At 41.0% G+C, this 27,512-nt stretch overlaps 7 protein-coding genes across 7 annotated transcripts; 4 read left to right on the forward strand and 3 right to left on the reverse strand.

Moving 5' to 3' along the window:
• On the forward strand, positions 1-5,952 carry LOC133726320 (probable ubiquitin conjugation factor E4). The gene is made up of 16 exons (XM_062153848.1): positions 1-1,045; positions 1,495-1,693; positions 1,836-1,987; positions 2,071-2,329; positions 2,470-2,613; positions 2,773-2,976; positions 3,082-3,194; positions 3,281-3,410; positions 3,517-3,606; positions 3,721-3,924; positions 4,016-4,111; positions 4,210-4,332; positions 4,945-5,037; positions 5,184-5,348; positions 5,416-5,505; positions 5,588-5,952. Exons 1-16 carry the CDS (start codon positions 192-194, stop codon positions 5,762-5,764), a joined length of 3,093 nt encoding a protein of 1,030 aa, XP_062009832.1. The 5' UTR covers positions 1-191; the 3' UTR covers positions 5,765-5,952.
• A 279-nt stretch (positions 5,953-6,231) lies between these two features.
• Positions 6,232-9,196, reverse strand: LOC133726321 (uncharacterized). The gene is made up of 6 exons (XM_062153849.1): positions 9,009-9,196; positions 8,453-8,924; positions 7,967-8,105; positions 7,690-7,751; positions 7,205-7,343; positions 6,232-6,740 (listed from the first exon to the last, which is right to left on the reverse strand). The coding sequence occupies exons 1-6, from the start codon at positions 9,124-9,126 to the stop codon at positions 6,603-6,605; spliced, it is 1,068 nt and encodes a 355-aa protein (XP_062009833.1). The 5' UTR covers positions 9,127-9,196; the 3' UTR covers positions 6,232-6,602.
• Positions 9,197-10,596: 1,400 nt separating this feature from the next.
• On the forward strand, positions 10,597-11,399 carry LOC133733619 (uncharacterized). The gene is made up of 2 exons (XM_062161265.1): positions 10,597-11,087; positions 11,165-11,399. Exons 1-2 carry the CDS (start codon positions 10,816-10,818, stop codon positions 11,397-11,399), a joined length of 507 nt encoding a protein of 168 aa, XP_062017249.1. The 5' UTR covers positions 10,597-10,815.
• Positions 11,400-12,267: 868 nt separating this feature from the next.
• Positions 12,268-13,704, forward strand: LOC133745799 (UDP-glycosyltransferase 13-like). Its single transcript, XM_062173938.1, has one exon. The coding sequence runs from the start codon at positions 12,279-12,281 to the stop codon at positions 13,692-13,694; it is 1,416 nt and encodes a 471-aa protein (XP_062029922.1). The 5' UTR covers positions 12,268-12,278; the 3' UTR covers positions 13,695-13,704.
• Positions 13,705-18,813: 5,109 nt separating this feature from the next.
• Positions 18,814-19,767, reverse strand: LOC133733635 (uncharacterized). Its single transcript, XM_062161287.1, has 2 exons — positions 19,548-19,767; positions 18,814-19,472 (listed from the first exon to the last, which is right to left on the reverse strand). The coding sequence occupies exons 1-2, from the start codon at positions 19,765-19,767 to the stop codon at positions 18,814-18,816; spliced, it is 879 nt and encodes a 292-aa protein (XP_062017271.1).
• Positions 19,768-22,912: 3,145 nt separating this feature from the next.
• Positions 22,913-24,704, forward strand: LOC133726322 (UDP-glycosyltransferase 708G1-like). The gene has a single exon (XM_062153850.1). The coding sequence runs from the start codon at positions 23,301-23,303 to the stop codon at positions 24,699-24,701; it is 1,401 nt and encodes a 466-aa protein (XP_062009834.1). The 5' UTR covers positions 22,913-23,300; the 3' UTR covers positions 24,702-24,704.
• Positions 24,705-24,843: 139 nt separating this feature from the next.
• On the reverse strand, positions 24,844-26,813 carry LOC133726323 (probable mitochondrial saccharopine dehydrogenase-like oxidoreductase At5g39410). The gene is made up of 2 exons (XM_062153851.1): positions 26,047-26,813; positions 24,844-25,628 (listed from the first exon to the last, which is right to left on the reverse strand). Exons 1-2 carry the CDS (start codon positions 26,707-26,709, stop codon positions 24,936-24,938), a joined length of 1,356 nt encoding a protein of 451 aa, XP_062009835.1. The 5' UTR covers positions 26,710-26,813; the 3' UTR covers positions 24,844-24,935.
• Between the last annotated feature and the right edge of the window lie 699 nt (positions 26,814-27,512).

The following is a 27,512-nucleotide window of genomic DNA, read 5'->3' on the forward strand; positions in this document are numbered from 1 at the left end:
TTCTTAAATCATCGTCCTCTTTCCCAAACCTCATCAATCAAAATCAAACCTCTTGACTCTCCCACAATGCCTTCCCTCACTAACCCTTAGCTCCATCCAAATCACCACACCACAATCAAAACTCAAAACCCACTACCTTATTTTCTCTACAAAAAAAATTTCGATTCACATAGCACAAAAAGAAGACCAACATGTCGACCCCGAAACCGCAGAGGTCGAAAGAAGAGCTGGAGGACATAATCCTCCGGAAAATCTTCCAGGTCTCGCTGACGGAGCCGGCCGAGCCCAATTCCCGAGTCGTCTACTTGGAGATGACGGCGGCGGAGATTCTCAGCGAGGGCAAGCCGATGAGGCTCACGCGCGACCTCATGGAGTCGATCCTGATCGACCGTTTAATGGGTAGCTTCGCCGCCGCGGAGCCGCCGTTTCAGTACCTAGTCGGGTGTTACCGACGCGCCTACGACGAGGGTCGGAAAATCACCGTCATGAAAGATAAGAACTTGAGGGCGGATATGGAGTCGGTGATTAAGCAGGCGAAGAAGCTTTCGGTTTCGTATTGTAGGATCCATTTAGGGAACCCGGAGGCGTTTCCGGGTTCGGGTTCGGATCCGGCGACGGCGTCAAATGCGTCGCCGTTGCTGCCGTTGATTTTTTCCGAGGTGGGGAGCGGCTCGGTGGATGAGTTTGGAGGGAGTTCTAGTAGTAGTAGTAGTGGAGTTCAGTGCCCTCCTGGGTTTTTGGATGACTTCTTTAGGGACTCGGATTTCGATAGCTTGGACCCAATTTTGAAGGGTTTGTATGAGGAGCTTAGGGAGATTGTGCTTAAGGTTTCGGCATTGGGGAATTTCCAGCAGCCATTGAGGGCTCTGTTGTATTTGGTTAGCTTTCCTGCTGGGGCTAAGAGTCTGGTGAATCACCCTTGGTGGATTCCCAAAGGTGTTTACTTGAATGGGAGGGTTATCGAAAGGACTAGTATTTTGGGTCCTTTTTTTCATGTCAGTGCTTTGCCTGATCATCCTATTTTCAAGAGCCAACCGGATGTGGGGTGAGTTACCTATTTGTGTTTAGCAATGTGCATGAGATCATGTTGTTGTTTGGTGGAATATTGATATAGGAAAAGAATAGAATCATAATGCTGCATATGCTGTGTTAGTTTGCTTTTTTGAATACTGTTGGAGACTGAAGCTCTATTTAGCTGAACATAGTGTATTGCTTTTGGGTTGTTTGAACTTGCTTTACTCTATTTATGTTAGTACCGGAGTCAATTTGCTTGTTGCCTCTCTATTTTTTTCCTCGACTTTGGCATCTAATAAGAGGACTCTACTGTTAGTGATTTTATGCTTGTTCAGTTGAATAAAAGAATTGTATCCCATATGCAATTGGTAGATCTATGTGCATATGGTTTACTTGGTAAGCAGTTTTTTTTTTTTTCTTCTATTGCGTGCGGTTTCATATTCAATGCATTGATTCTCTCTTGAATGTTGTGAACACCAGGCAGCAGTGCTTTTCAGAAAATTCTAAGGATAGTGATCTGCGATCTTCGTACATCACAATAAAGACACATGTGAATAATTTATATGACGGCCTCGCAGAAGTTCTCCTCAAACTATTAAAAAATGCAGAGACCCGTGAGAGTGTTCGTGAGTATCTTGCTGAGGTTATCAACAAAAACTCATCAAGGGCTCATATTCAGGTATCTAACTTCTATTATCTGTGTTGTCGGAAATCTTTCGCTAGTGATAACTGATGTCCATGTTTTAATAAGGAATCTATTGGTCTCTTATTCTCTAAAAATTTAGTAATTATTAATGACCTCAGTAAGTTCATGGTCACAGGTCGATCCTCTTTCTTGTGCAAGTTCTGGCATGTTTGTCAATCTCAGTGCTGTCATGCTTCGACTTTGCGAGCCATTTCTGGATCCAAATTTAACAAAAAGGGACAAAATTGATCCAAAATATGTATTCTATGGTGACCGGCTGGAGTTAAGGTGAGACGATTTTTTAGTAGTGGGTGTCTCTTTTCTTTCTAGGTTTTGTACATGTCTAACAATTGTTCATGGACCCACATTAGGGGTTTGACTGCTCTACATGCATCATCTGAAGAAGTTACTGAATGGATTAACAAAGATAGTGGTGGTGATGGTCAAAATCGTCTTTCACAATCGCAAGAAGCCACCAGTTCTGGCAGTAATATCTCTCAACCTTCTAGCGTGAAGCCAAGTGGCGAAAAAACTACATATTCATTTATTTGTGAATGCTTCTTCATGACTGCGAGGGTGCTCAACCTGGGTTTATTGAAAGCACTTTCTGACTATAAGCATCTAGTACAGGTAATTGGGGTGTGCTTATTTATTCGAGGACAAGGATTACTACACTTTAAAAGTGACGGCTTATATATAATTTAAACTATTTACTGATTAAATTTGTTATATTTGATGGAAAATTTACATATAAAAATTACTCAATCCAGGACATGCAGAGGTCTGAAGATACACTTAAAGCCTTGAAAAGACAGGCACCTTCTCCTCAATTGAATATCGATATAGCTCGCCTTGAGAAAGAGTTAGAGTTGTATAAACAGGAAAAGCGCTGTCATGAAGCTCAAATACTCACGGTATACCCAAACTTTGTGTGTGTGTGGGTGGGCGCGCGTGTTAAGTGCAGTTCTTACTTAGTTTGCCTAACCTATTAGACTTCAGTGCAGATTGTGTTTATTTTCCATATGGGTATTAGTTTGATTTTTTTACTGATTCTTAAAAATCATTGTCTTCAGGATGAACCACTTTTAGAGCGTGCTCTTTCTTTCTACCGGTTGATGGTGGTGTGGCTAGTTCGCTTGGTTGGTGGATTTAAAATGCCTTTGCCGTCAACTTGCCCTGTGGAATTTGCATCTATGCCAGAACATTTTGTGGAAGATGCCATGGAGTTGCTTATATTCGCTTCCCGGATGCCAAAAGCATTTCATGGGATCTTGTTGGTACGTTCTTATCATAAAGCAATTTACCAAATTTTGTTCTTATTTTCGCTAGTCTCATATTCATATGCTGTTTTATTTGACCTGTTTTATATTTTTATTTTGCAGGATGAATTTATGAACTTTATTATAATGTTCATGGCAAGTCCAGAATATATTAGGAACCCTTATCTAAGAGCAAAGATGGTTGAAGTCCTGAACTGCTTGATGCCCCGTCCAAGGTGGTTTGATGTCTCCCTTTTATATTGATTTATCCATTTTGAAGATGACAATTAGATATTTATAGAATTTTGCACTGCATTTGCAGTCATCAATCACCTGCTGCTACAGCTGCTGCTGCTAGCCTGTTCGAAGGGCACCAACTGTCTCTCGAGTATCTTGTGAGGAATCTCTTGAAACTATATGTAGACATTGAGTTCACTGGTTCTCATACACAGGTGAGTACTCTCATGTTCATGTGTGTTAATGGGATATATATATGAGTCCACTCTGTGTTATCATTTATGGTCTTGTTGATTGGCGTTTTGCTTTTGAGTTGTGTAGTTCTATGACAAGTTCAACATCCGCCACAATATTGCTGAACTTCTTGAATATCTTTGGCAAGTCCCCAGTCATCGAAATGCTTGGAAACAGGTAGAGACCAATTTCATGGAAAGACTTGTTAGAAATATTGATTATACGTTCAATACAGTGTACCCTGATCTTTATGCCATGTGCTTGACTACACCAACTTGTATACTGTTCCAGATTGCTAGGGAAGAAGAGAAAGGCGTATATTTGAATTTCTTAAACTTCTTGATCAATGATAGTATATATCTTCTGGATGAAAGTCTTAACAAGATTCTTGAACACAAAGAACTGGAGGCTGAGATGTCAAACACCGCAGAATGGGAGCGTAGACCGGCTCAAGAGAGGCAGGAGAGAACCCGCCTGTTCCACTCTCAAGAAAATGTTTGTCTTGTTCTTCCACACACAATTACCATAAGTGTTCTTTTCATGAATTAAGAGACCCAATCAAATGAATACTGTTGTGCTTTTACAGATTATCCGAATTGATATGAAGTTAGCAAATGAAGATGTGAGTATGTTGGCATTTACTACAGAACAAATTACAGCTCCTTTCCTACTTCCTGAGATGGTAAAATCTTCTCTCCTGATATTAACCCTTTGATAATCAGTTTCCCCAAGCAGTTTACCATATTATTATTTAAAACCATGTGTTATTTGTTTTTCCAGGTTGAAAGGGTGGCAAGTATGCTCAATTATTTTTTGTTGCAATTAGTAGGTCCTCAAAGAAAATCTCTTAGTCTGAAAGACCCGGAGAAGTATGAGTTCCGCCCAAAGCAATTGCTTAAGCAGGTTGGCAATAACTCTTTTTTCAACTTGTATCTTTCATGCCTGCTGGAAGATATATATATCTGAAATTACCTGTATTGACTGAATAACTTATGGAATGGGGCTTTGGTTCATTACCATCACTTCAAGTTGAGCTGGATCCCAATCTTATGACGGAATTTGTGTTAGATGGTAGTACCATGCTTGAAATACCTATCACTCTCTTAGGGTTTGATTGTTACTGTGAGACCTTTGCATTTAAGTGCCCTGGTGGCAGTGTGTTATCACTGAATGTTGAAATAAGGTCTGGGTTCCAGTTTTGGTCAAAGAAAAAGGATTTGGGCTCCAAGTTGTCTGCAAGTTGAGATAAAGATAGTGGGCTAGTTTGGGATAAGACGCATGTTGAACATGTTGTTCCATAGTGACGTTTTTCCTAACATTATTCCATGGTACCTGTGCTTGTGAATTCAACGTGGAAATGCAACATTGTTTCACAAAGTTGACTGGTTGACCTATAGAAATGTTTGCACTCGCATGGCATTACTTTGTTGATACTTTGATTCTAATTTTGCATATGTTAATGCTGTTACTACAGAGCGAAGATACCTGACTAACTTTTTCTTCATCTCTGTGAAGATTGTGTACATATATGTTAATCTGGCAAGAGGTGATACGGAAAATATCTTTCCAGCTGCTATCTCAAAGGATGGTCGATCTTACAATGAGCAGGTAATTCAAGTGATGCAAAGCAATTTCCATGCACTTGTTATTTTGATTTTATAATTTAGGGCTATTGAATGCAAACGACAGTTATGTCTGTTGGTTTAAAAACTCCTGACTGACTGGAAGAACCCGATATTTGGATATGGCTGCAGTTGTTCAGTGCTGCTGCAGATGTCCTAAGGAGAATTGGTGAAGATGGAAGGGTCATACAGGAGTTTGTTGAGCTTGGTTCCAAAGCCAAGGTTGCTGCTTCTGAGGCCATGGATGCTGAAGCTGTTCTTGGGGATATACCAGATGAATTCCTTGACCCAATTCAGGTATATCTTTTGTGTTTTATGATAGATAGTTTGGAGCACACTTTGATTGTATTTTTTTTCTTTGCAGTACACTTTAATGAAGGATCCAGTTATCTTACCTTCTTCAAGAATCACAGTAGACCGGCCTGTCATTCAAAGGCATCTTCTTAGTGATAATGTACATCATTGGCCCCTCTTTACTATACAGCTGATACTGTTATACGGGCAACTCTTGCTAACATATCTGTTACGATTTGCAGAGTGATCCATTCAACCGTTCCCATCTTACTGCGGACATGTTGATACCGGATAATGATTTGAAGGCAAAAATACAAGAGTTTATTAGGTCGCAACAGTCGAAGCGCGGGGAAAGCCTTAGCATGCAGAGTGATAAGGCAACAATACAAACCACATCTAGTGAAATGCTAATTGATTAGATCATTAGAAAAAAAAATTGTTAATATAATATTAGTTTTTGGGGTGGCGGCTAAGATTAAATCATGATTTGAGCAAATGATCATATGGATAAATATATTTTCGTAGGTAAACTATTACTGATCTGTAAAGTTATGTAATTTCTTTTTCAATTAGTTTATGAGCATTACAACATCAGTTAGGAATTTTATTCAATGGTCTGGTGGTCGCATGATTTTGTATTGTGAACTGCTGATGTAATATCTTTCGGATGGCAGCCACTATATCGTGGATATATCGCTGGAAGTCGTCTCTAGCATCAAACAGAACAGAACAGACCAACCAAGCATGGTGCTTGAGCCTGGCCTGCCTGCAGCAACTGAAATATTAATACTGAGCATTGCAATACAAATCTGAAAAATTAGGGGATATTTCACCTTTTCACTCTTCTCGGAATTACAAATAATATCCAAGGATGTAAGGGCACACAGATCGAAATTCTTCTCAACTATGATATTAGCATCAAAATATATTCGTTAGTGTAAATATTCTGTACTACAGATAAAACCAAGACATCAAGATATCATTGAACAATTACACAACCAAATGGCATACATTAACCCAAAAAGACAAGATCCTCCAGATCCGGTTACTAGGGATCCATCATACCGCTTCTTCCAGAACAAAGTCCTACAGAGCTTTGCTTTCCATCGGGCATAGTTCTCAAAAGAGCAGTTTGCGAGGTTGAAGAGGATACCTGACATGTTCTGTTTGTTAATAGTTGCTTTCATACCATATATTTTGAGATACATAGTTTGTGATCGTTCCTCAATAAGAATCAGAAGTTGGATGATTGTTTTTTCAAAGCCTTGGTGTGAGCAGAGCTGCCTTCCGCTTTGCATACTCATGAGCAATGCTAATTGAATTCTTGCTATGACGCAGAGAAAACTCAGCAAGAAGAATTTGGTTCTCTTCAGATGTCAGATCACCATGACAGCCCTGTAAACACCAAAAATAATGTCAATTTTGGTGATATAAATTTTCAAAGATTTTTTTATTAGCTGTTTTACCAGCTAAAGAAAAAGTGAAAAGCAGTGGAAAAGCCAATAAACAGGTCCTGACCCATAGGAGCACATTCCAGCGTCATACCAAAACTGAAACTGAATTTGGTTTTACATATGCAATGTAAAAGTTACTACACCCTTCTAGCAATAAATTTTCAGTAAAGAGTTTCTAAAACAACATCGATAGCCAGCATAAAATATATGATTTTTTTTATTTTCTTGCATTTATTCTCATAAGATGCAACTTAAAACATGCCTCAAAAGAATCAAATCAATAAAGATCAGTGTAAACATAACCTCATATTTATCTTCCACACAAAAATGATATGTGCAAAAGAAGAAAACAAGAAGTTCATGTATTCCTATGTAAAGGATCATGTACAGATGTACTATCATTACCAGGCGAGAAGTTCTATCACAAACAGCATGGTGCATGAGAATGCCTGCAGCAACTGAAACATTGAAAGAATCCACCATGCCCTTCATTGGAATACTGCAATGCAAATCTGACAAATCCAGCGCCTCGTCACTTATTCCCCTACATTCACACATGGAATTCAATATTAAGAAAACTATAATACCTAAGAACAAATAAGAGATGCATTAACTATAACCGAAGCAGATTATATGATCACCATTGGATCTCAATCACAACTGTGTATCATAATGAACATGTAAATAGGGTTGTATCCAAAGTATGATTTGCTTATATTAGTAATATTTCTTGGCTGAATGTAAAAAGTTCCTTCTTAGGTACTAACAAAAGGAACGGAACACTATTTTTAACACACAGCACAAGTGAATAAGCTAAAAGATGGCACAGCAGGGCTGATATCATATTGCTGAGATGTTTAAATAACAGTAAATAGGAAAGGTATAAGTACCTATTTTCATTTCCGACTACTATTGCAGTTGGGCAGGACCAGTCCATGTTGTAAATAGACACCTTATATAGCATGGAAAGGTTACTCAGACAAATGCTTCAAATTTCAAGATGCAGAACAACTAAAAATACAACACGAATCAATCACTTGAATGCAGAAAAAAGGCTACATTTGAAACCTTTTAGATCAGGGTGAGTTCCCGGAATTCATAACTACAGTTTTCAACAAATTTTTCATGCAAACAAATTCTACAGGAGGAAAAGAAGAGGACAATTACCGCATCCATCCCCACATGTGTTGTCGCAATTCGATAACCACGCGATGTTAGAACCTCAAAGCAGTCTTGAGTGGAGTCCCAAAGTTCAATATCTAACCATTTCTCTGCTCCCATGCTGACATGGCGATTTTCTCTGTACCTGAAACAAGATCAAGCTTACGTTTAACAAAGTCATTCACACATCAAGAATGAAATTTATTACAGAACAAAGTCATAATTTAAATCGACTCATTTAAAATATCCAATGAATGATTTGGTCACAACTTTGTTAAATGGCCTTATCTAAATGCTACATTGTACATAACGTGAACTTAAAAATTGGTCTCGGCAACATTCCTCTTCAAACTATTCAACTGAACTTACTCACCGAAAGCTAAACCCCGAAAACTAAATTACTAAATAACCACATAGTCGAAAACAATTTAGGGCAAAAGCACAGTCTTTATAACTAAAACCAGACCCTTTTCACCTCAAATGGCGTTGCACCTTTTGGATGCGTCACAAGAGAGCACATGAACCGACTGAATCCCGAGCGCGTCGGCGGACCGGAACACCGCCGATACATTTCCGAAATCTCCCAATCCCTCCACCACCAAGCACACCGAGTAGCTCCGATTCCTCACCACATTCCTAAACCTCTCCTTCCTCACATCCATTATGTACGGATCAACCGCTTCCAGTATCTCACCGCTGCTGAGGTAAGCACCGCCGCAGTTGAATCTGTCGAGGTACGGGAACCACCTATCGCCGCCGAGTGGGGACCGTAAAGGGCGGCGTTCCATTTTCATAAACTTCACGACGTCGTCTCGGTGCGTGAGGAGGTGCTCCACGGTGTCTTGTGACTCGGATGGATCTAGGGTTTCGTTTGGCGACGGAGCAGCTTCGTCTGTGAAGTCCGCGGCTTCTGCTGCTGCAATTGAAGCGTACGGCCGAGAAGTGACATTGGAAACTCTGAGCCCTAAATTGATTAAAGGCACAAAATTGAATCAGATGGTTGTGAATTTGGGTGCAGAAATTGTAGAGAGAGAGAGAGAGAGAGTACCTTTGTTGGGGCAAAGGAGAGGGGAGAAGCGGAGATTGAGGAGAGGGATGAATTGGGGTCGGAGAGTGGAGCCGATTGAAGAGAGAGAAGTGTGGACTAGGGTTTTGCAGGTCGCCATTGGAGAATTTTGGCGCGAAGCTAGAGAGTGGAGTGTAGTGAGTTGTGGAGGCTTCAAAAGGGGGTTTTCATTTCGGATAGAGGTGGACGATTGATTTGAAGGGGTAGCACGACGTCGCTTCCGGGTCAGATATCGGAGCAATTGTTATTTGGGCTGCGCCTTCAGTTACGTTTGGAGCCCATCGAAAGAATTTGGTTTTAATGAATAATTGTTTTTTTAATTTTGAATTTTTCTTAAAAAAATTTGCATTTTGATCTTTTGAGATTCGTCAGTTCTGCAATTTTGGCTAAAAATAGTGTGCTATAGTCACATAATTTTAAGTCTAAATCATAATCTTAAAGAAGTTAATTTCTTTTTTGATTTTTTTTTTAAAGTTACGAGGCCAATTTCCATAGTGTTGGGTATAAATTATATTTATTCGATAATTTTATTTTTCCAATAAACATTTTTTATTTAATATTATAAATTATTAGTTATAGACTTACGGTCCAAGTAACAAGCCAGAATAACATCATATAACATGAGTATCAATACATCAATTGCACTATAAATTTCAGACGAATCATAAATTAAATTAAAAAGTTTTTTTTTCCTTTGGATGTATAAATAAAGAACCTGAGATTGCAATTTTGATATATGCATAATAAATGTTGTAAAGTATATAAAAGAAAATGTAATTGTAATTCTTGTGCGTATACATGTCGATCTAAAGATGACAAACCAAAATTGGTTTAAGAAAAAAAAAAAAACAGTATTATCGTGATTAAAAAGACATAAATCCAAATTACAATCTAACTTGTACATTATATAAGAATTAGATGCTAAGTCAATCCCTCGGGATGCAGAGTGTACATGATTTCAACCATTGCTTAAATTATATCAGAGGAAAACCAATCATTTCTCATCATCTCTAGTTAATGATTTTAATGCCAACTCTTTTCTTTTGTTTTTGGGCAAAGCATACAGATTACTTCAAGTCGTTTCTAGGGCTGGGCATAAGTCGGGTCGGGTCGGTTTGAGGCCCAAACCGACACCGATTCATAGTTGTCGGTTTTGGATTTTTCAGGACCGAAACCGGTTGTAGAATGTAATGGACCGAACCTTCGGTTGGGCCGAATATTCGGGTCGGGTCGGGTCGATTTCGGGTTAAACCGATTTAGAGTTTTTGACCCATTTTCGAGGCCCAGTTCATTAATATTTCAATTTCCCTGCTTTGTAAGACTTTTTCTGGGGCATTCTAAAGGCCCATTTATGAACACCTAAGATTTCAACAAAATCCAAATTTCAAAAGTGCAGCAGCAAGACAAAATATCAGAGTGCATCAACCTAACTAAAGACTAAAAGTGCAGCAAGCTAATAAAACTCCATCAACCATACTAAGAAAAGTCCACCATCAGTTTAAATCCTAATAAAAGTCCATCATCAAGAACAAATAAAAGTCTTTAAACCAATCAAATAAAAATGCAGCAACTTAGTTTGGAACAGGCAGCTGCTTTCACCCATCACACAGTCTCTTCGAGTAGATCACCAATATTTGTTATACCAGAATCTGCATCATATTCACAATATCAAATTTCAAGTTTTCAACAATCAAACAGAACACAAATTTTAAAACGACAAGAACAAAACTGAAGTAATTTACCTGCTTCCATCTTTTCAAGCTCGGCGTACTGCTCCATTTCAACCCTAATGGGCTCCTTGAACAGTGGCTTACTTGTAGCCCTTAACCAATCACTTGAGCAAACAAGTGCCTCAACCATTTTAGGGGTCAAACTTGCTCTAAATGGATCAAGAATCCTTTTTCCAAGACTGAAGGCGCTTTCACTAGCTACTGTTGATGCAGGTACAGCCATAACATCTCTTGCAATTTGCGATAGAATGGGAAATCTAGCACAATTCTCCTTCCACCAATCCAACACTTGGAAGCTTGGGTTTGAAGGGTCCTCCGATGGCTCCAGCAGGTACTTATCAACTTCATTCCTGATTTCAACGACATCTTTTTCCTGCCTAAGCTTCATGAACTCATTCATGCTTGCAGCATAGCTGTCGTGTTCAACCAATATTGCAGTTTCAGCATCAAACTTTGGTTGAGTTGCAGAGATAGACGCTTGTGCCGCCTCTGGATCATTTTCAGCATACTCAACGAAGAGCTGCAGAAACATGCTCTTTACTTCATTCACCATCGAACCCACCAAGGACTTGTCTTGCTGCAGTTTTGGGAAAAAATATTCCATGTACAGCAGCTTGTACCTACAAAACATAAAACAGTGTAAAACTGGAAAAATATTCCATGTCCAGCAATATATCAAGTACCAAAATAAAAACCGTACCTTGGATCCAACACCACAGCTATCAAAAGGATTTTGTTAAGCTCTTCAAGCCTCCCCCAATATTTGTCAAACTTCTTCTTCATTGAAATCCCAATGCTCACAAGCAATGGATCATCACCTTGTAAAACAGAAATCGTGCAATTAGTTATGCTACTTTATACAAACAGAAAATTTAACAATTAAAAAACAGAAATAAATGAAGTAATTTACCTTGAATACATTTGTCCAACTCTCCGATGATGGTGCACATCCAAAGCAATGGCTGGTTTGCGGTGACAATAAGTGTCCCACTAAACTTGAGAGTTGCATCATAAAATATCTTCAAAAATTTGACCAGCCTTGCAGCCTTCTCCCAATCAAGACCAATTGGAGGTCCATCTCTTTTCTTCCCACCAACCCTCTCATTGAAATAGGATTCAAACTGTGAATCCTCATCCTCCAACCTTAGAAAAGCTTTCCGGTACTTTACTGCTATGTCTAACATGAAATAAGTTGAGTTCCATCTAGCGCACACATCTAAAGGCACTATCCCACCCTTGTGGTCAACTTTTTCTTGAGCTGCACACTTTCGGATTAGCTCCTGAATAATCCGAAATAATGCACACATCTAACGACTCGTTTCTACCAAATAATGTATAATACTCTAGCATTAGCTCCTGATCCTTCATTTCCACCCTCGTTTGCTTGAGATTAGAGAACGTTTGGTGAAAGCGTGCGTCTAAGGAAGCTCCAAACACTACATACTATTTGCTCATAAATACTGCTGTAGCTTACAAAGTACAAACACATCTGCTATTCTATAGCTTACAAAGTCTACTCACCATGTCAAACTCAACAGATTCTCAAGCACTTCCTCTTCTTCCTCACATAGCTCTATTCCCATGCGCCGGAATGGGCCATCTGACCCCCTTCCTCCGCCTCGCTTCCACGCTCTCCTCCTCCCAAAACTGTCTGGTCACCTTGATCACAGCCTCCCCTGCTGTGTCTGCAGCAGAGTCCACCCACATTTCCTTGTTCCTTTCTCAACATCCAAAAGTCAACCATCTTGAGTTCCAACTCATTCCCTCCAATCCCACAACCACCGCCATGGACGACCCTTTCTTTCTCCAATGGCAATCCACCAACCGCTCTCTCCATCTCCTCTACCCCTCACTCGCTTCCTCATTGCCGCCTCTCTCGGCGATCTTCTCTGACTTTGTAGTAGCATCAAGTATGGGAACAATCGCTGCCCAACTCAACATTCCCAACTACATCTTCTCCCCCACTTCATGTAAGTTCTTCAGTCTCATGGCTTACCTTCCGACTCTCTTATCAAACACTTCAGATATTAGTTCTCTCACTCAAGTCAACATACAAGGCCTCACCCCTTTGCCAATGACAAGCATTCCTCCCCCATTTAGGAATCAAAATCATATTTTCACATCACTAATACTTCAAAGCTCTCGAGCTCTTTCTAGCGCGAAAGGGATCCTAATGAACACCTTCCATGATTTTGAGTCAGACACTGTAGCTGCTATCAATGATGGCAGAGCTTTAACCAACATTAATCTCCCACCAATCCTCCCAATTGGGCCGTTACAAGCTTTTGAGCTCAAGAACGACCAAGACAAGTACTATCTTTCATGGTTAGACAACCAACCAAAAGAGTCTGTAGTTTATGTGAGTTTTGGAAGCAGAACAGCTATGTCAAATTCACAGATAAGAGAGCTCTCAAAGGGGTTGGAGACAAGTGGATATAGGTTTTTGTGGGTACTCAAGACCAGTAAAGTTGATAAAGATGATATACAAGAGGTGAAAGATATGGTGGGAGAGTCATTTCTGGAAAGAACAAAGAACAAGGGGATTGTATTAAAAGCGTGGGTAAGCCAACAGGACATTCTGGAACATCCAGCCATTGGAGGGTTTGTGAATCACTGCGGGTGGAACTCGGTTATGGAAGCAGCCCAAGAAGGGATACCGGTGCTGGCGTGGCCGCAACACGGCGATCAAAGCGTGAACGCTGAGATTGTGGAGAAGGCAGGGTTAGGGATATGGGAGAGCAAATGGGGTTGGGGACTTGAAGGGTTGGTAAGTGGTGAAGAGATAGGAAATAAGATTGTGGAGTTAATGGAAAATCAGAAGGTGAGGGGATTTTCTAGAAATGTTGGGGAAAAGGCTAGGAAAGCTAGTGGGATTGATGGAAAATCAGAGAAGGTAGTCATGGAACTCATGGAGTCTTTGATGCAGAAGAGGAACTAGCAGGACCTTGGAATTGGAGTACTTAGTCAACAGTTTGTTCGCTAAATTTGTTTATGAAATATATGCATCTTTGATTTAACAAACAATCTTCCTTCCACTTCTCTTTGGCTAATAAACAAATAACATCACATTTGACGATGATTATCAGAAATCCACTCATTAATTATACGAGAGAAGCGATAATCAAATAACTTCCTCTTCCTCGAGTAAGGTATTGGGAGAGAGAGGGTAAAAAGTCTTCTCACATATCATCATCCGAATTATTTTTTTATATAGGATTTGATGCTATAAAGAAAACAAAAAAAAAAAAAAAAAGGGGATAGAATACGCCGATTGCACCGGCTACGAGTATGGATGGCTGGAAGTGATTGCACCGAGATTGCACCGGCGACGAGTATGGGACGTTTGATGCTATTGCGGAGAGTTTGTGTTTCATGGCTTCGCTTTTGTTAACCCCTTGTCTTCGGCGTCTCACGTTCACGGCCCCTACACGTCTAGCAAGCGATGGACTCCAATCACCAACTTTTTTTTTTGGTCAAAGTTACATGTGAAACTGCCAATACTGTTCAACTCCATGATGTGAATCATGTAATAGAGTAACAAAGAGCGGGAATCAAGATCCCCATAAACCATTTAATTGGTTCCTTTTTTTTTTTTTTTAGCAATTAAATAGAGGATTAGGCGATATTAGTTCCTCTGCGACAGCCGATATGGGGTGACTGGCACCCACCCACAATCTCGAAAGAAAGGGGGCCATCGCAACCGGGAACCCACCGCCCATCCCTCTATTTTATTTTATTAAAAAAGGAAAAGAAAACACAAGAAGAGAGAGGGGGACAAAAACCAAAACCTCTCTGAAAACAAAATGAAATAAAGTACTCAAAGTGAGCACTGAGCTAAAATAGTTACGAACTAATGAATAGAGCAATCATGCAGCAGAAACCACCGTTGCATGAAATCAATCAAGCACTTCAGAATTAGCTAATACCGAAATTCGGTAACCCTTGCAGATTGTGAACAAAGGCAGCTGATGCACAAGGAGGGCAAGAGTCCCACCAATAATGCCCCTCATGATCCACCCCATAGTTAGCTAAGCAATCAGCCACTTGATTCCCTTCTCGATAAATATGTGAAAACTAAATCTGCATAGAGGAGAGAATGGTACAACAATTGACCCAATCAACACTTAGACGCCAAGGGACTGAGTAATTTTTATTGGCAAGAAAGTGAATTGCTACCGCTGAATCACACTCAATCCAGAGAGAAGTCCATCCTTTTCCTGATGCTATTGAAACTGCATGAATAATGGCTTGAAGCTCTGCTTCTAGGGCAGTAGCAATACCCAAGGAACCAGCAAAACAACCCATACAATTACCCAAGTGATCACGAAAAATACCTCCATAGCCTGCGAGTCCAGGCGTCCCACGAGCAGCACCATCTGTATTAACCTTTAATTGAAAAGCACAAGGAGCATGCCAATTTACCTCACGAATTTGATGTGATCTTGAGGCTCTACCGCTGATTCTAAGAGCACTGAAAATACAAAGCTCATCTACTGAGTTACGCATAATTCCTAAACCCCAAGAATCAACCTCTCGAATTTGCTGCTTGATAGAGCGAATCAAATAATCAGTAGTTAAGCGACGCTCATCAAAACGGATAGAATTTCTAGCCTCCCAAAGAGAGTAGAAGCCAGCTCCCATCATTCCCCACCATAGCAATTGCAATTGAGTACCAAAACCATGTTGCAGTGGGTAAGAGAAGAAATCATATATATCCAGGAAATGAATACTGACTTTAAACCAAGATAAAACTGCAGACCATACCTTCATAGAGAAAGAGCACTCAAAAAAAAGGTGGTGGGCAGTCTCAGCAAATGCATGACAGAGAGAGCACATAGAAGCAAAAGAAAAGCCTCGCTGAAGTAAGAGATCATCTGTTAAAAGCTTACCATGAAGAAATTTCCATAAAGTAACAGAGTTTCGAGGACGAAAGCATTGACGCCAAACCCATCTATCCCAAAGAACAATTGCCTGTTTACTCCTCTTGAGCTCATAGGCTATAGATAAAGATAAACTCTCATCAGAAGAATCCAACCACACCAGCTTATCCTCCATGTCTGAATAAGGAAGTCTAACAGCTGAAATTTCTGACCAAAGTGCAGAAAGATCAGCAATCAAATTTGTAGAGCAATACCAAGAGCCATCTCTGATGAAATCAGAAACTTTGGCACATAATAATTTGCCAAGCGGATGCACAATACCCAATCTATCAACAACTGAACCATTAAGCCAATGACCATGCCAAAAATCAATTGATCGACCATTGCCCACTAACCATTTAGAGTTGTAGAAAATATCCATAAACAAGGGTCGCATGCCAGGCCAAATAGATGATTTTTTATAGTAAGAACATGGCTGACCTGAACGTTGAAGAAACCGAGCAGAAAAAAAAGCAGCCGCTGGTGTAGACTTAGTTAAGAAATCCCAAAATTTTTTTAGGAGGAAAGCCTTATTAAGAGCCATAATATTACGAACTCCAAGACCACCCTCCTTCAATGGAGCACAACACTTTTTCCAAGAGACTGGATAATGGGCTCTAGAAGACACATTGCCGGTCCAAATAAAATTCCTCATCCAATTTCGAACTTGTTGCAATACAGTCCTTGGCCAAGCATAAATTGTGAAACTATGGGAAAGCATACTAACCACCACAGAATTGACCAGAGTTACCCGTCCTGCCATGGAAAGAGAATGCCCTCTCCAATTAGACATAACATTACGAATTCGATCAGCCAAGACTTGGAAGTAAATTCGCTTTGGACGGCCAACAAAAATTGGCACACCAAGGTACATGAAAGGCAATTTACCCACTGAAACACCCAACCAAGAATATATTAGAGTACGACGATGAAGAGCTGACTTCCCCAAATAAACATGAGACTTGGTTTTGTTCACCAATTGACCCGAGTTGAGTCCGTACTCCTCAAAGAAAGCCATAAGATTTAGTAGGCTTCTTTTATCTCCCTTACAAAAAACCATTATATCATCAGCAAATAAAACATGAGAATGGACTTTCACAGCACGAGGAGAGGATATAGCTTGGACATGCCCCATATCAGCCAGACGCAAGATACCACGGCTAAGAACCTCTTCAACAAGGCAAAAAAGAAGAGGAGACAGTGGATCACCTTGTCGAACTCCACGGCTACAACTAAAAAATCCCACTGGAGAGCCATTAAATAATATAGAGAGCCGAGCTGATGCCAATATAGAACTAATCCATTCAACAAAAGTTGCATGAAAACCAAAAGCATTAAGAACCCTTCGAAGGAAGTCCCAATTCAGAGTATTAAATGCCTTTGCTACATCAAACTTAATGGCAACATTCCCGCCACGACATTTATTATCCAACAAGTTAACACACTCAGAAGTCAGAAAAATGCAATCAGAGATTTGTCTTCCTTTCAAAAAACCAAATTGATTTGGCAATATAATCCTGGAAGCAATAGGAGCAAGACGGTCTGCCAGTATGCGAGTAATAATTTTAAAAGAAAAATTAGCCATAGCAATGGGCCGAAATTGAGTGATAACATCAGCTTCTTGAACCTTGGGAATAAGCGCCACAAAGCTGGAATTTAGATTAGGCAGTATATAACCTGACTGAAAGAAAGATCTAACAGCACGGACCACATCCAACCCAACTACATCCCAACAAACCTGAAAAAAGTGACCAGAATAACCATCCGGACCTGGGGCACTATCAGCATTCATGGAAAATACAACATTTTTGACCTCTTCATCAGAAGGAATAGCAAGTAAAGAGCCATTTTCTGAATCAGAAACCATTGAAGGAATAATATTTTCAACCAAACCTGTATCAGCAATATTTCCATCATCTGAAAAGGCACTTGTAAAATGCTGAACAACATGATCACGCAAAATATTAACATCATCCACCAAGTCATTCCCAATGCGAAGAGAAGTGATAGAGGAGCGTGCTCGTCGAATTTTTGCCAAAGTATGAAAATAGCCAGTATTTCTGTCACCTTCCCTAACCCATCTCACCCTTGCCTTCTCCGCCCAGAATTTTTCCTGAACCAATAAAGCATTTGATAAAGCATCCTGGGCTAAAAGCTCCTCAACATGACGCACATCAGTAAACCCATCAAGAGATATGGCTAGTTGAATTTTTTCAAGGGCAGCGCGTGCACTATCCACAGCAGAATGAACATTACCGAAGACATTAAGATTCCACTCCTTCAGAATAGGTTTTAAAAGCTTAAGCTTCCTTTGTAGAATAAACATAGGACAACCACATACCTCAAAGGATTGCCATGCTACTTGAACAATTTTAAGAAAATCTGAGTGCCCCAACAAAAGCTTCTGAAAACGGAATGGAATTGGACCTTGTGCAATGTATTTGGTGAATGAAATCAAGAGAGGATTATGATCAGAAGAGTGTCGAACCAAAGTGGAACAACTAGTCATCGGCCAATAGTCTAACCATGGAATAGAACAAAAGCACCTGTCCAACAACATTTCAATATGTGATCCAACTCCTCGACCATTTGTCCATGTAAACGGTGACCCTTTAAGATCAATTTGTGTCAAATGACACACATCCACCATATGCTGAAAGTCATCACAAGAAACACGAGTAGGTAGTCTACCACCCGTCTTTTCATGGGCTCCTAAAATCGCATTGAAATCACCAACTAACAGCAAAGGACCCGAGAAGCTTGTCTTTATTTGCTCAATTGCAGACCATAAAGGACGACGTGCCACACTAGTTGTTGCCGCATAGACAAATATCAGACCATGAGCAATACCACCAACAGAAAATTGCACAAACATATGTTGACTAGAAGAAGATATCATAGTAGGAGAGGATATGTTTGTTGAATGAAAAACCCAAATATTAGGAAATAACTGACCTCTATCATTGACACCGACCAATTGCATACCAATAGATCTCCAAAAAGAATCAGGAACACGTGTCAAAGATGTCATAGGTTCCGATAAACAAAGGAAATCAGGGGAGTGCTTTCTAATCAAACTACGAAGAGCAGTTCTTGTAGGAGCATTAGCTAATCCCCGAATATTCCAAAAAATAATCTTCATAAATTAAGCTTATGAGGAGGACCCCTATTTCTTGCGGGGTAACGATCCACAGTGCCCTCTGCTGGCTGCTTTTCCTCTCTTTGCTGTTTGCGGAGTCTCTTTTTCTGCCCTTTAGAAAGAACAAGGGTCATATTCTTAAGGCCTGTATCACCCCCCATCATAGAATTCACTGCTTGCATTTCAAATTGCCCCCTAGGAGGGGTTCCATCAATACCAGTTGTGCACTGGTCTTCCTCAGTTAAGTCATGGCCACTAGTTTTCCCTTTTGTCAACTCACCTGCTGCATTTTCCAGAGAAAAATGCTCCTCAAGAACTTGTTCAGTCGTTTCCGAGGAGCTCAAGTCATCCTTCCTTGCATTAGCAACTTCAATAGTTGCTTCCAATGGCTCCTCTATTACTCGCTGGGCAATAGTCTCCATGTCACCCAAAGCCGCCTCTTCAATAACGATTTGTGCAAACTGAGCAATTTCTACCAATTCCCTTTCAGAAGATTGGACCCTAGGAGAGTCGTCATCAACTGTCAGAGTTGGAGCAGCATGTTGATCCTTTGTAACAATTTCATTAGTCATATTTGGTGGAGAAGCACAGACCATCTGCATATCATGCCTAATATCAGAAGTGACCACATTACGCTTTACCCTGTACTCTTGACGCACTACAGTAGTCAAAGGCTGAGAAGGCTTCTCACGCTATTTCTTGTTCCTTTGTTCCTTGTCGTTTAGTTGCTTACAACGATCAGCAGTATGGCCAACCAAACCACAATGGGTGCACAAATTTTCATAGACCACTTCAATGGGAAAACAATGATTTTCACGCTCGATCATCAACGAAGATGGTAATTCCCTGGCAAGATCCACATCTACTAAAACTCTGGCATAATAGCCAAACTCAAGCTCCTTCGTAGCCCGGTCTAATTGCAATGGAGTACCCACTCCATGAGCAATCTCCATTAGATGTTGAGGATGCCAATAGTCTTGGCTCAAACCATAAAATCTGACCCAAAGTTGAGCATGGGTCTGTGGGAGAACGTCTCCCGGCACAAAATCTGGCTTCCATTGAGCCAATCTGAAAATACCAGTAGCAAGGGTGCATGTACCCCCTCCCCAAACTCTTCGCAAATCATCCTCTGTTGAAAAGTGAATGTCGAAGTATCCTTTCCCCAGCGGAACAAGACGCCATGGAGCTGAGGGCTTCCACAGAGTGTTAAGCATACCCTTGAGATCAGCAGTCTTCAAAGGTGCAGAGCCTTTACGGAGTAGTAGACGACCAAGGAGGTTGGTTTTGAAACTTTTCAATTGCTCCTGATAAAGAGCCTCATTGATCTTAATGTATGTTTTATCTCCGCGAACAATCGGTGCAGGTAGTTGGCTAAGAGACACCGATGATTCAATTGAATCTGAAACAATTGATGCGAAAGTTTTCGCCTTGGGCGGAGGAGGAGCTGTGGGCGGAGGAGTAGTCGAGTCAAGGAACCCCATGAACGCCCATGGGCAGATAGCTTGAGCACCGGAACTGGACGCCGACATGGGGGAATTCCATTTAATTGGTTCCTGATGAATAAAAGAAAAGAGGAAGAAGAAGCAAGGAGAGAACCAGAATATATTCAGGAGAACATAGAGGAGAAAGAAGTAGCACTTGAATCAAGGGTTCGGTATAGAATGATTAGAATCAGTATTTGGCGTGGTCGGAGTAGGTTAATTGGGTAAGATCTACGGTTGTTGTGAATGTGTTGGTTATGTTTTGGTCCATATTTTGGGACTGTTTTGCTTTAGTTTTGGTTCCATGTTTTGGTCTCATGTTCAATTGTACTATTAATGCAGGAATTCAGTTTTAAAGCATCTCTCTCTATGAAGTATGGACTGTGGAAGTGTGGATCAAAGAATGAATGCAATTTGGAAGTTGGAATGTGAAGTAAACTGGTTTATCGATTTCAGTATATTGGTTCTTTTTTCATTCAAAGATTGTAATGATTGTACTGCATCAGTTTATTGTTGGAACAATCTTTGTTTCATTGTTTCTTTTTCTTTTTCTTTGTTTCTGTACTTTCTGGAGATGGAACATTGAACTATTGAAGTTCATCAGTTGATTGAGTTTATATGTGTTGTGCTGCAGTCTTGTGTAGCTGGGAAACTGTAATATTCTTTCAATTTGTTGTTAGCTACAGGAACCCAAAATAGATCAAAACCGAACCGAACTAAACGGTTCGGTTCTCGAACGGTTCCTAATATAAATAACATGGTAACTGAACCGAAACAATATTAGCGGTTCCGGTTCCGGGAAAATATGACGTTTTCAGAACTGATCCCAGGCCTAATAACAACTATCTTAGATGAACTAAGCGTAGGATTCTCATTTTATTAAAGACAACTTCCACATATGATTTTTTTTTTCTTGTCAAAAGCTATAACCATTTTATTGGGAACAATTTTTAAGCAATTACATATTCGTCAGCAAACATATTCTCCATTTTATTGACATAAATTTTCATTGACGAAATTTTCATCAAGTTTATTGTACATTACTTTTGTGGATTAATTAATTAAGTTCCCAGATTTATTAATCCACAAAGCAATGTGCAACAGCTAGCAGATTGAGTTTTCACACTCTAACGGCACACACACACACATCAAACAAAACTAAACCAGACACAACCACGAAGGGATCGAGTATTTCCTAATCTTGCTTTCCTTTTTGGCCAATAGATAAATAACATGAGCATATCATCATCAAAAATACTGGAAGTCCACTCGGTAGCACATGAGGTGCGTGTCTAACTCATTTTCATAACAATTTTATCCAACCTAGCTAGCTAACTAGCAAGCAAAAATATATAGCGGAGTCCAGGGAAACATGGAATATGGAATATGGAAATTGAAATGCAGAATTCTCTAAGAATCAATCAATTCACCTATACATATGAAAATTAAGGAAGAAAACAAATTTCAATAGGCATCTAGAATAAACTTCTCCAACTCTCTGTCCACATAGATCCCATCGCTGAGTGTGGTTATGCGCGGCCACTTGTTGATCGACCCTTCGGAACCTCCTCAGTTGGTTCCACTGCCCCCAACCGCCCACGCCACCACTCCTGCCGGCTATTCCTCTGCATTTTCAACTGCATGAGGTGCTGAGAGAAATGGTGAATTGAAGGTGAGTGAAAGGGCGGAGGTAAAGAGACGCTTCATCAGCAGTGCATGAGCACCCGAGACTCGTCTAGTAAGCGATGGACTCCAATCTTCCGAGTTATCTTGTTGGTCAGAGTTACACGTGGATATACCCTTGTGCAACTTCATGAAAATGAGATACAGTAGTAATAGAGACCGGGAATCAAGATTCCAACCAATCATTTGGTTCCTTCTTTATGATCAAAAGAAGAGGAGGAAGAAGAAGGAAAGACCAAGGGTTGGACAGAATCAAAATTGGGTTAAATCCACATCCAAAACCAAGGAAGAGCTAGTCGGTTATATGGTATTCTCACTATTCTGTGGTGGGGGTTAGCTAGATGATCCAGAAGCAGAGAGTTGTGTTATGAGCTAGAGGGGAAAAGGCAGAAACTGATAGAAAGATGGGTAAAATATCCATTGAATCCTGTTGATCACAAATTCAAAATGGGAAAAAAGAAATGCATAACAGTCATCGATGAGATCATCAACTCACATGCAGAAGATATGTTCAATCCTCTTTCTTGCTCACTCAATGTCTTGTTTATCCGAAACTCTCTCTGACTCGCTGCTCATTAGATATGTAACACATCTATTTCAAGAAGCAAAGTAGGTACTGGGAAGCCCACATGATCTTTAAGTACGTAGCGTGATGCCATTGCTGTGTACGTAGTTGGGAGAGCCTTATTTTCCATGAAGTTAAAAGTACATGATCGGTGTCGGTATTCCACTTAATTACACAAAAGAATCCAAATATGACTGGCTCAATTTCTCTTCATTTTTTAAGGGTCTAATCTCAAGTTCGTTACTAGCTAGAAACAAGATTGAAATGGTAGCCGGGGGGCTTCGATTAATTAGCTGTGTTACTTACTTTTGTTGTATTTTTTGCTGCTGTTTAACACTACTTTAACTGTACATTAGGCTAATGAATATACTCGCAAGGTAAATCATCTCTGAAACTTCGAGTGGGACTTTGTGTCGGCAAACTAGACATCCCGAAAGGCTAAATTATGGGTGGTGGTGAGCAAATATCTGGGTCCATATAGAAACCCACCTAGCTCCAGTAGTAAGCGCAGGCAAAAAAACAAAACAAAAAATAATCAAAGAGGCTACATAAGGTTCAAACTTTCTTGGCAATCAAGAAAAGTTTGTTCTACCTGTCCTTTTCTTCTAAGCCTTTTCCTATTATTTGATATCCCATGCAACTCCTGGTCATAGATTCCGGCTTCTGCCTTGACCCATCCACATGCCTCATCTATATATAATTCTGAAACTAATCAAGGTTTCTCACCACACCAAACCCATTATATTTCTCCTCTAAAATGTCAGATTCCGGTGATCAAAGTTTTGTTCATGTCGCTCTCCTTCCGAGCGCCGGCATGGGTCACCTCACGCCCTTCCTTCGACTCGCTGCTTTACTCACAGCACACAATGTTCGGGTCACCTTCATCACTCCAATTCCAACCGTCTCACTTGCAGAGTCGCAGAGTTTATCTCAATTGTCCACCACCTTCCCTCAGATCACTCAAAAGCATCTTCATCTCCTTCCACTTGATGAGCCGTTGGCCAATTCAGAAGACCCCTTTTACTACCATTTTGAGTTGATTCGCCGCTCCTCTCACCTACTCCCTCCTCTTCTATCTTCACTCTCTCCACCTCTCTCAGCTATGATCACAGATATGAGCTTCTCCTCCACTGTTATTCCCATAACCGATTCTCTTGGACTTCCTAACTACATTTTCTTCACATCATCTGCCAAAATGTTGACACTTTATGTGTCCTTCCACACCATGCTCGGCCCACACCAAGAAATCAAAGATGGTCTCGAAGTTTCAGGTTTAGAGCCAATACCAAAAGCATGGATTCCTCCACCACTTCTCAAGGACAGTAATAATCTCCTGAAGAGCTTTTTCACAGAGAATGGTAAGAAAATGACAGAGTCAACTGGTATTCTGATCAACACATTCGAGAGTATAGAGCATGAGACAGTGGCTGCACTAAATGAGGGCAGGGTATTAAAAGGGCTACCATCGGCAATTGCCATTGGACCACTTCCACCATGTAACTCTGAGACAGACCATCAACTAGCATGGCTAGATGATCAACCAACTGGCTCAGTGTTCTATGTCAGCTTTGGGAGTAGGACTGCAATGTCAAGGGAGCAAATCAGAGAGTTGGGTGAGGGCTTGGTGAGGAGTGGGTGCAGGTTTCTGTGGGTCGTGAAGGATAAAAAAGTTGACATGGAAGACGATGAGAAACTGACTGAGGTGCTTGGACAGGGTTTACTGGAAAGAGTGAAGGAAAAGGGATTGGCAGTGAAGAAGTGGCTGAACCAAGAGGAGGTATTGAGGCATCCTGCAATCGCTGGCTTTTTAAGTCATTGTGGCTGGAATTCATTGAGTGAGGCTCTGTGGAACGGTGTGCCTGTATTAGCATGGCCGCAACATGGGGACCAGAAAATCAATGCCGACTTGGTGGAGAGAATTGGGCTGGGAGTGTGGGTTAAGAGTTGGGGTTGGGGTTGGGGTTGGGGTGAGGAGGAGATGGTGGTGAAAGCAGAGGATATTGCAGCGAGGGTTAAGGAGATGATGGGAAATGACTCATTGAGATTGCAAGCACTACACATTAAAGAAGAGGCTAGACTGGCAGTAGGAGATACTGGTAGTTCTACAAAGAGACTCACTGCTCTCATTGAGACATGGAAAGAGTTTCGAGTTAGTTAAACCTTCCTTTTCTGAACCCATCTTCATTTACAGATGGACTCCAGTACTAAGGTCAGTGTAGAAACAAATATGCAATAAAATGTAGATCAAACTGTAATCTCATCAAGTTTTTAAGCACTCTTATCAGGCAACCAAGTTGTAATGAGAAAGCAAAATAACTACTTTTTTATTATAAGTTACTGTTTCATAGATACTTCCAACTATAGATTTATTTTCTCCGAAAGTATGTACCTGCTAATGAGAAATAGCATTCTTCGAAATAACATCAAAAGTAACTCCATTTTCTTGTAGCCTTTCTTGGAGATCGGTTGGGCCAAATACAATCCCAGCTGGGAAAACTCCTCCCTTTGGAAGATTGTCGCGCTGGCTCAGAACAATAAGTGCACACTGAAGCAGAATTATCGGGGTTGTTAAGTAGCCAATTTCAGGTCCCATAACTCTTGTTACTATTTCCATATCAGGTTTTGTGTTTCCCTGAGATACAAGACTCCTGTCGCTGAAACCATGTCCAACAAACCACATCTTAAAAGATGCACTTCTCACCTCCTCATCGGAGGGACCCTGCTTCCTGAACCATCCAACACTGAAAAATGAGGGAAACTTTAAGAGAAGCCACCTCCCAAAGGAAAACTGACCCAAGAGCCCAATAAAGATCCCAACTGTCATGATTCGAAAAATGCCCAACAGAGACTTGGTGCCTATCTTCACCCCGAAATGAGCTGGCTTCACTGTTGACCAGAAGGCTTCTCTTTTTTTAATGTGTTCGTCACTCTCATTCCTCCCTGGAAGACCGCCGGGATTTTCAGTCAGAGCTCCAAGTGTTCTTCGTACAACGATAGCATCTGCTGAAGGTAGCTTCACAGCCCAAAGGCCAATCTTTTTCTGGTGTTCAATGGTTGGTCCTTTAGAAGGAGGAGGACCAGGAATCTGCAAACAGAAAAGTAAATAAAGATTAACCTATTGAACTCCCCTGCCCATTAAGATACTAATCTTCCTTTGTGCTCAAACCAAAAACGCTACATTTCTTAGTGTCTATAGCTGCAAACATTTGAAGGAGAACTCCAAGGTATTAGTCTATAAACAATGAATCCCCTATATCATGCAGCATATAGAACTACAAAATGAATGAGTAAACCCTCTCTGGCTAGCTGAGTAAGAAAATAACATTTGTCGTGGAATGTTGACTAGTATAACATAAATTGATCTAGTATAACCTTTCATTTCTGTTCTCCCCTACATTACTATCCCAAAAACAGAACATACCAGCAAAGTATTCAACTTCAAACCAAACCAATCAAGCAATCAACAAATCCCAAAAGTCTGATAATTTACTCAAACTCATTACCTCCGGCCTCGGCTTTTTAGGTCTGGACCGCCGGAGCTCCATCAACTTATCCGCATTAGCCACACCCAACACCGCCGACTCAAAAGTCCCGAAGTTCCCAACAATTCTCTTCTCAGACTCCAAGCTCAGATAAGCCTCCACCCTATTCGGCACCGCCGCCCCCACCCACTGCCTCGAGTTAAACATCAACCCAAACTCCGCCGGAACAGAGTCAAACCCACAAGCCGAAATGACCAACGAGCCCTTCTCCGCCGCCTTATCGAAATAACTGGCCTCCATCCTCTCCATGAACTCCGGCTCTCCGGATATGTCGAGATAATCACAGCCGGTCTCAACGCACGCGGCGACGACGGGGTCGCCGTAGAGGCGGAAGGGGCCCACGCAGTTGAGGATGAGGCGGGTTTGGGAGCAGAGGCGGCGGAGGGACGGGGGATCGGTGGTGTCGGCGGTGAGGATGGGAATGGAGGGAGGTGGGTTTGGGGCGGTGGCCCAGTTGAGGGTTTGGGAGAGCTTTGTGGGGTTGCGGCCGGCTAAGGCTAGAGACTTGAGAGGTGAGGAGGGGGTGTTGAGGAACTTGAGGGCTTCTTTCACGACGTATTTTCCGGTGAAGCCGGAGGCGCCGAGGATGATGAGATCGTAGGGAGGGTTGGGGAGGTCTGACATGTTTGAGAGTGACTGAGATTCAGAGAGAAGGAGGTTGAAGACGAGAGTTGACTAGATCTATTGGGTGATGAAACCTATGTCAGTCTGCTTTTTATCAAGTACAGTAGTTATGGTACGTGTACGTGTTCGGTGTACCATGATGTAGTTAAAAACAGACCATGTAATTCTGTTTAGTAAAAGGACTAACCGACGTGGTGCACTGTGTACAATCGCTGACAACTGCAAATAGTGAATCAGAGGTGGTGGTGAAGTAGTAAAGATTGGATCTTGAATTGAAAATCTAATTTCTTTACCTAAAAGAGAGGCCAAAAGAAAAAAGAAAGGTATTGAAGTTGGTACTTATTCGGAAGAAGTTTACATGTGTAGCAATTCACAGAAGAAATCCAAACCAGACAGGGCGGGAACAAAACTGAGATCTATACATATGGTACATCTAACAAATTAAAGAGAGAGCAAAAGAAGAAGAAGCTAAAGATCAAGTGCGGTGAAAATTACACTGCTGCTAGCCCATTGATCTGGTCCATGTCTTCCTGCTCGGTCGAGTGGTCATTCCTGGTGATCAGCTCCTGCTGCATTTTGTGAAAGGCATGAATAACCCCCTCCAGTGGTACCATAGTACAATCTTCTGAGGTGCTCTTTTAAGTGGGCTACAGTCACGAGGATCAAGTCGTTTTCTTGGAGAGTTCTCAAGTAGTGGTATGACTTGGTCACAACTAGGCCTGGCATTTGAGCCCGTGACCCGCAAACCCGCCCGAAACCCGCACGGTAAAAGCCCGCACGAACCCGTCCATTTATTAAATTCG

This window comes from Rosa rugosa, chromosome 1 (genome assembly GCF_958449725.1).
Source record: "Rosa rugosa chromosome 1, drRosRugo1.1, whole genome shotgun sequence".
NCBI classification, from domain to species: domain Eukaryota; kingdom Viridiplantae; phylum Streptophyta; class Magnoliopsida; order Rosales; family Rosaceae; genus Rosa; species Rosa rugosa.

Excerpts from the sequence above, each read along its gene's own strand:
- LOC133726322 (XM_062153850.1), top strand. The coding sequence starts at position 23,301 with ATGTCAGATTCCGGTGATCAAAGTTTTGTTCATGTCGCTCTCCTTCCG.
- LOC133726321 (XM_062153849.1), bottom strand. The coding sequence starts at position 9,126 with ATGGCGACCTGCAAAACCCTAGTCCACACTTCTCTCTCTTCAATCGGC. Across the intron at positions 8,925-9,008 it reads TCTCCTTTGCCCCAACAAAG|GGCTCAGAGTTTCCAATGTC; the intron begins GTACTCTCTCTC and ends TAATCAATTTAG. Across the intron at positions 6,741-7,204 it reads GTGATAGAACTTCTCGCCTG|GGCTGTCATGGTGATCTGAC; the intron begins GTAATGATAGTA and ends TGGTGTTTACAG.
- LOC133733635 (XM_062161287.1), bottom strand. The coding sequence starts at position 19,767 with ATGGAGATTGCTCATGGAGTGGGTACTCCATTGCAATTAGACCGGGCT. Across the intron at positions 19,473-19,547 it reads TGGCCATACTGCTGATCGTT|TGCGTCAAGAGTACAGGGTA; the intron begins GTAAGCAACTAA and ends TGACTACTGTAG.
- LOC133726320 (XM_062153848.1), top strand. The coding sequence starts at position 192 with ATGTCGACCCCGAAACCGCAGAGGTCGAAAGAAGAGCTGGAGGACATA. Across the intron at positions 1,988-2,070 it reads GGTGACCGGCTGGAGTTAAG|GGGTTTGACTGCTCTACATG; the intron begins GTGAGACGATTT and ends GACCCACATTAG. Across the intron at positions 4,333-4,944 it reads CAAAGCAATTGCTTAAGCAG|ATTGTGTACATATATGTTAA; the intron begins GTTGGCAATAAC and ends ATCTCTGTGAAG.
- LOC133726323 (XM_062153851.1), bottom strand. The coding sequence starts at position 26,709 with ATGTCAGACCTCCCCAACCCTCCCTACGATCTCATCATCCTCGGCGCC. Across the intron at positions 25,629-26,046 it reads CTAAAAAGCCGAGGCCGGAG|ATTCCTGGTCCTCCTCCTTC; the intron begins GTAATGAGTTTG and ends TTCTGTTTGCAG.
- LOC133733619 (XM_062161265.1), top strand. The coding sequence starts at position 10,816 with ATGGGCTCCTTGAACAGTGGCTTACTTGTAGCCCTTAACCAATCACTT. Across the intron at positions 11,088-11,164 it reads TCCTCCGATGGCTCCAGCAG|CATAGCTGTCGTGTTCAACC; the intron begins GTACTTATCAAC and ends TCATGCTTGCAG.
- LOC133745799 (XM_062173938.1), top strand. The coding sequence starts at position 12,279 with ATGTCAAACTCAACAGATTCTCAAGCACTTCCTCTTCTTCCTCACATA.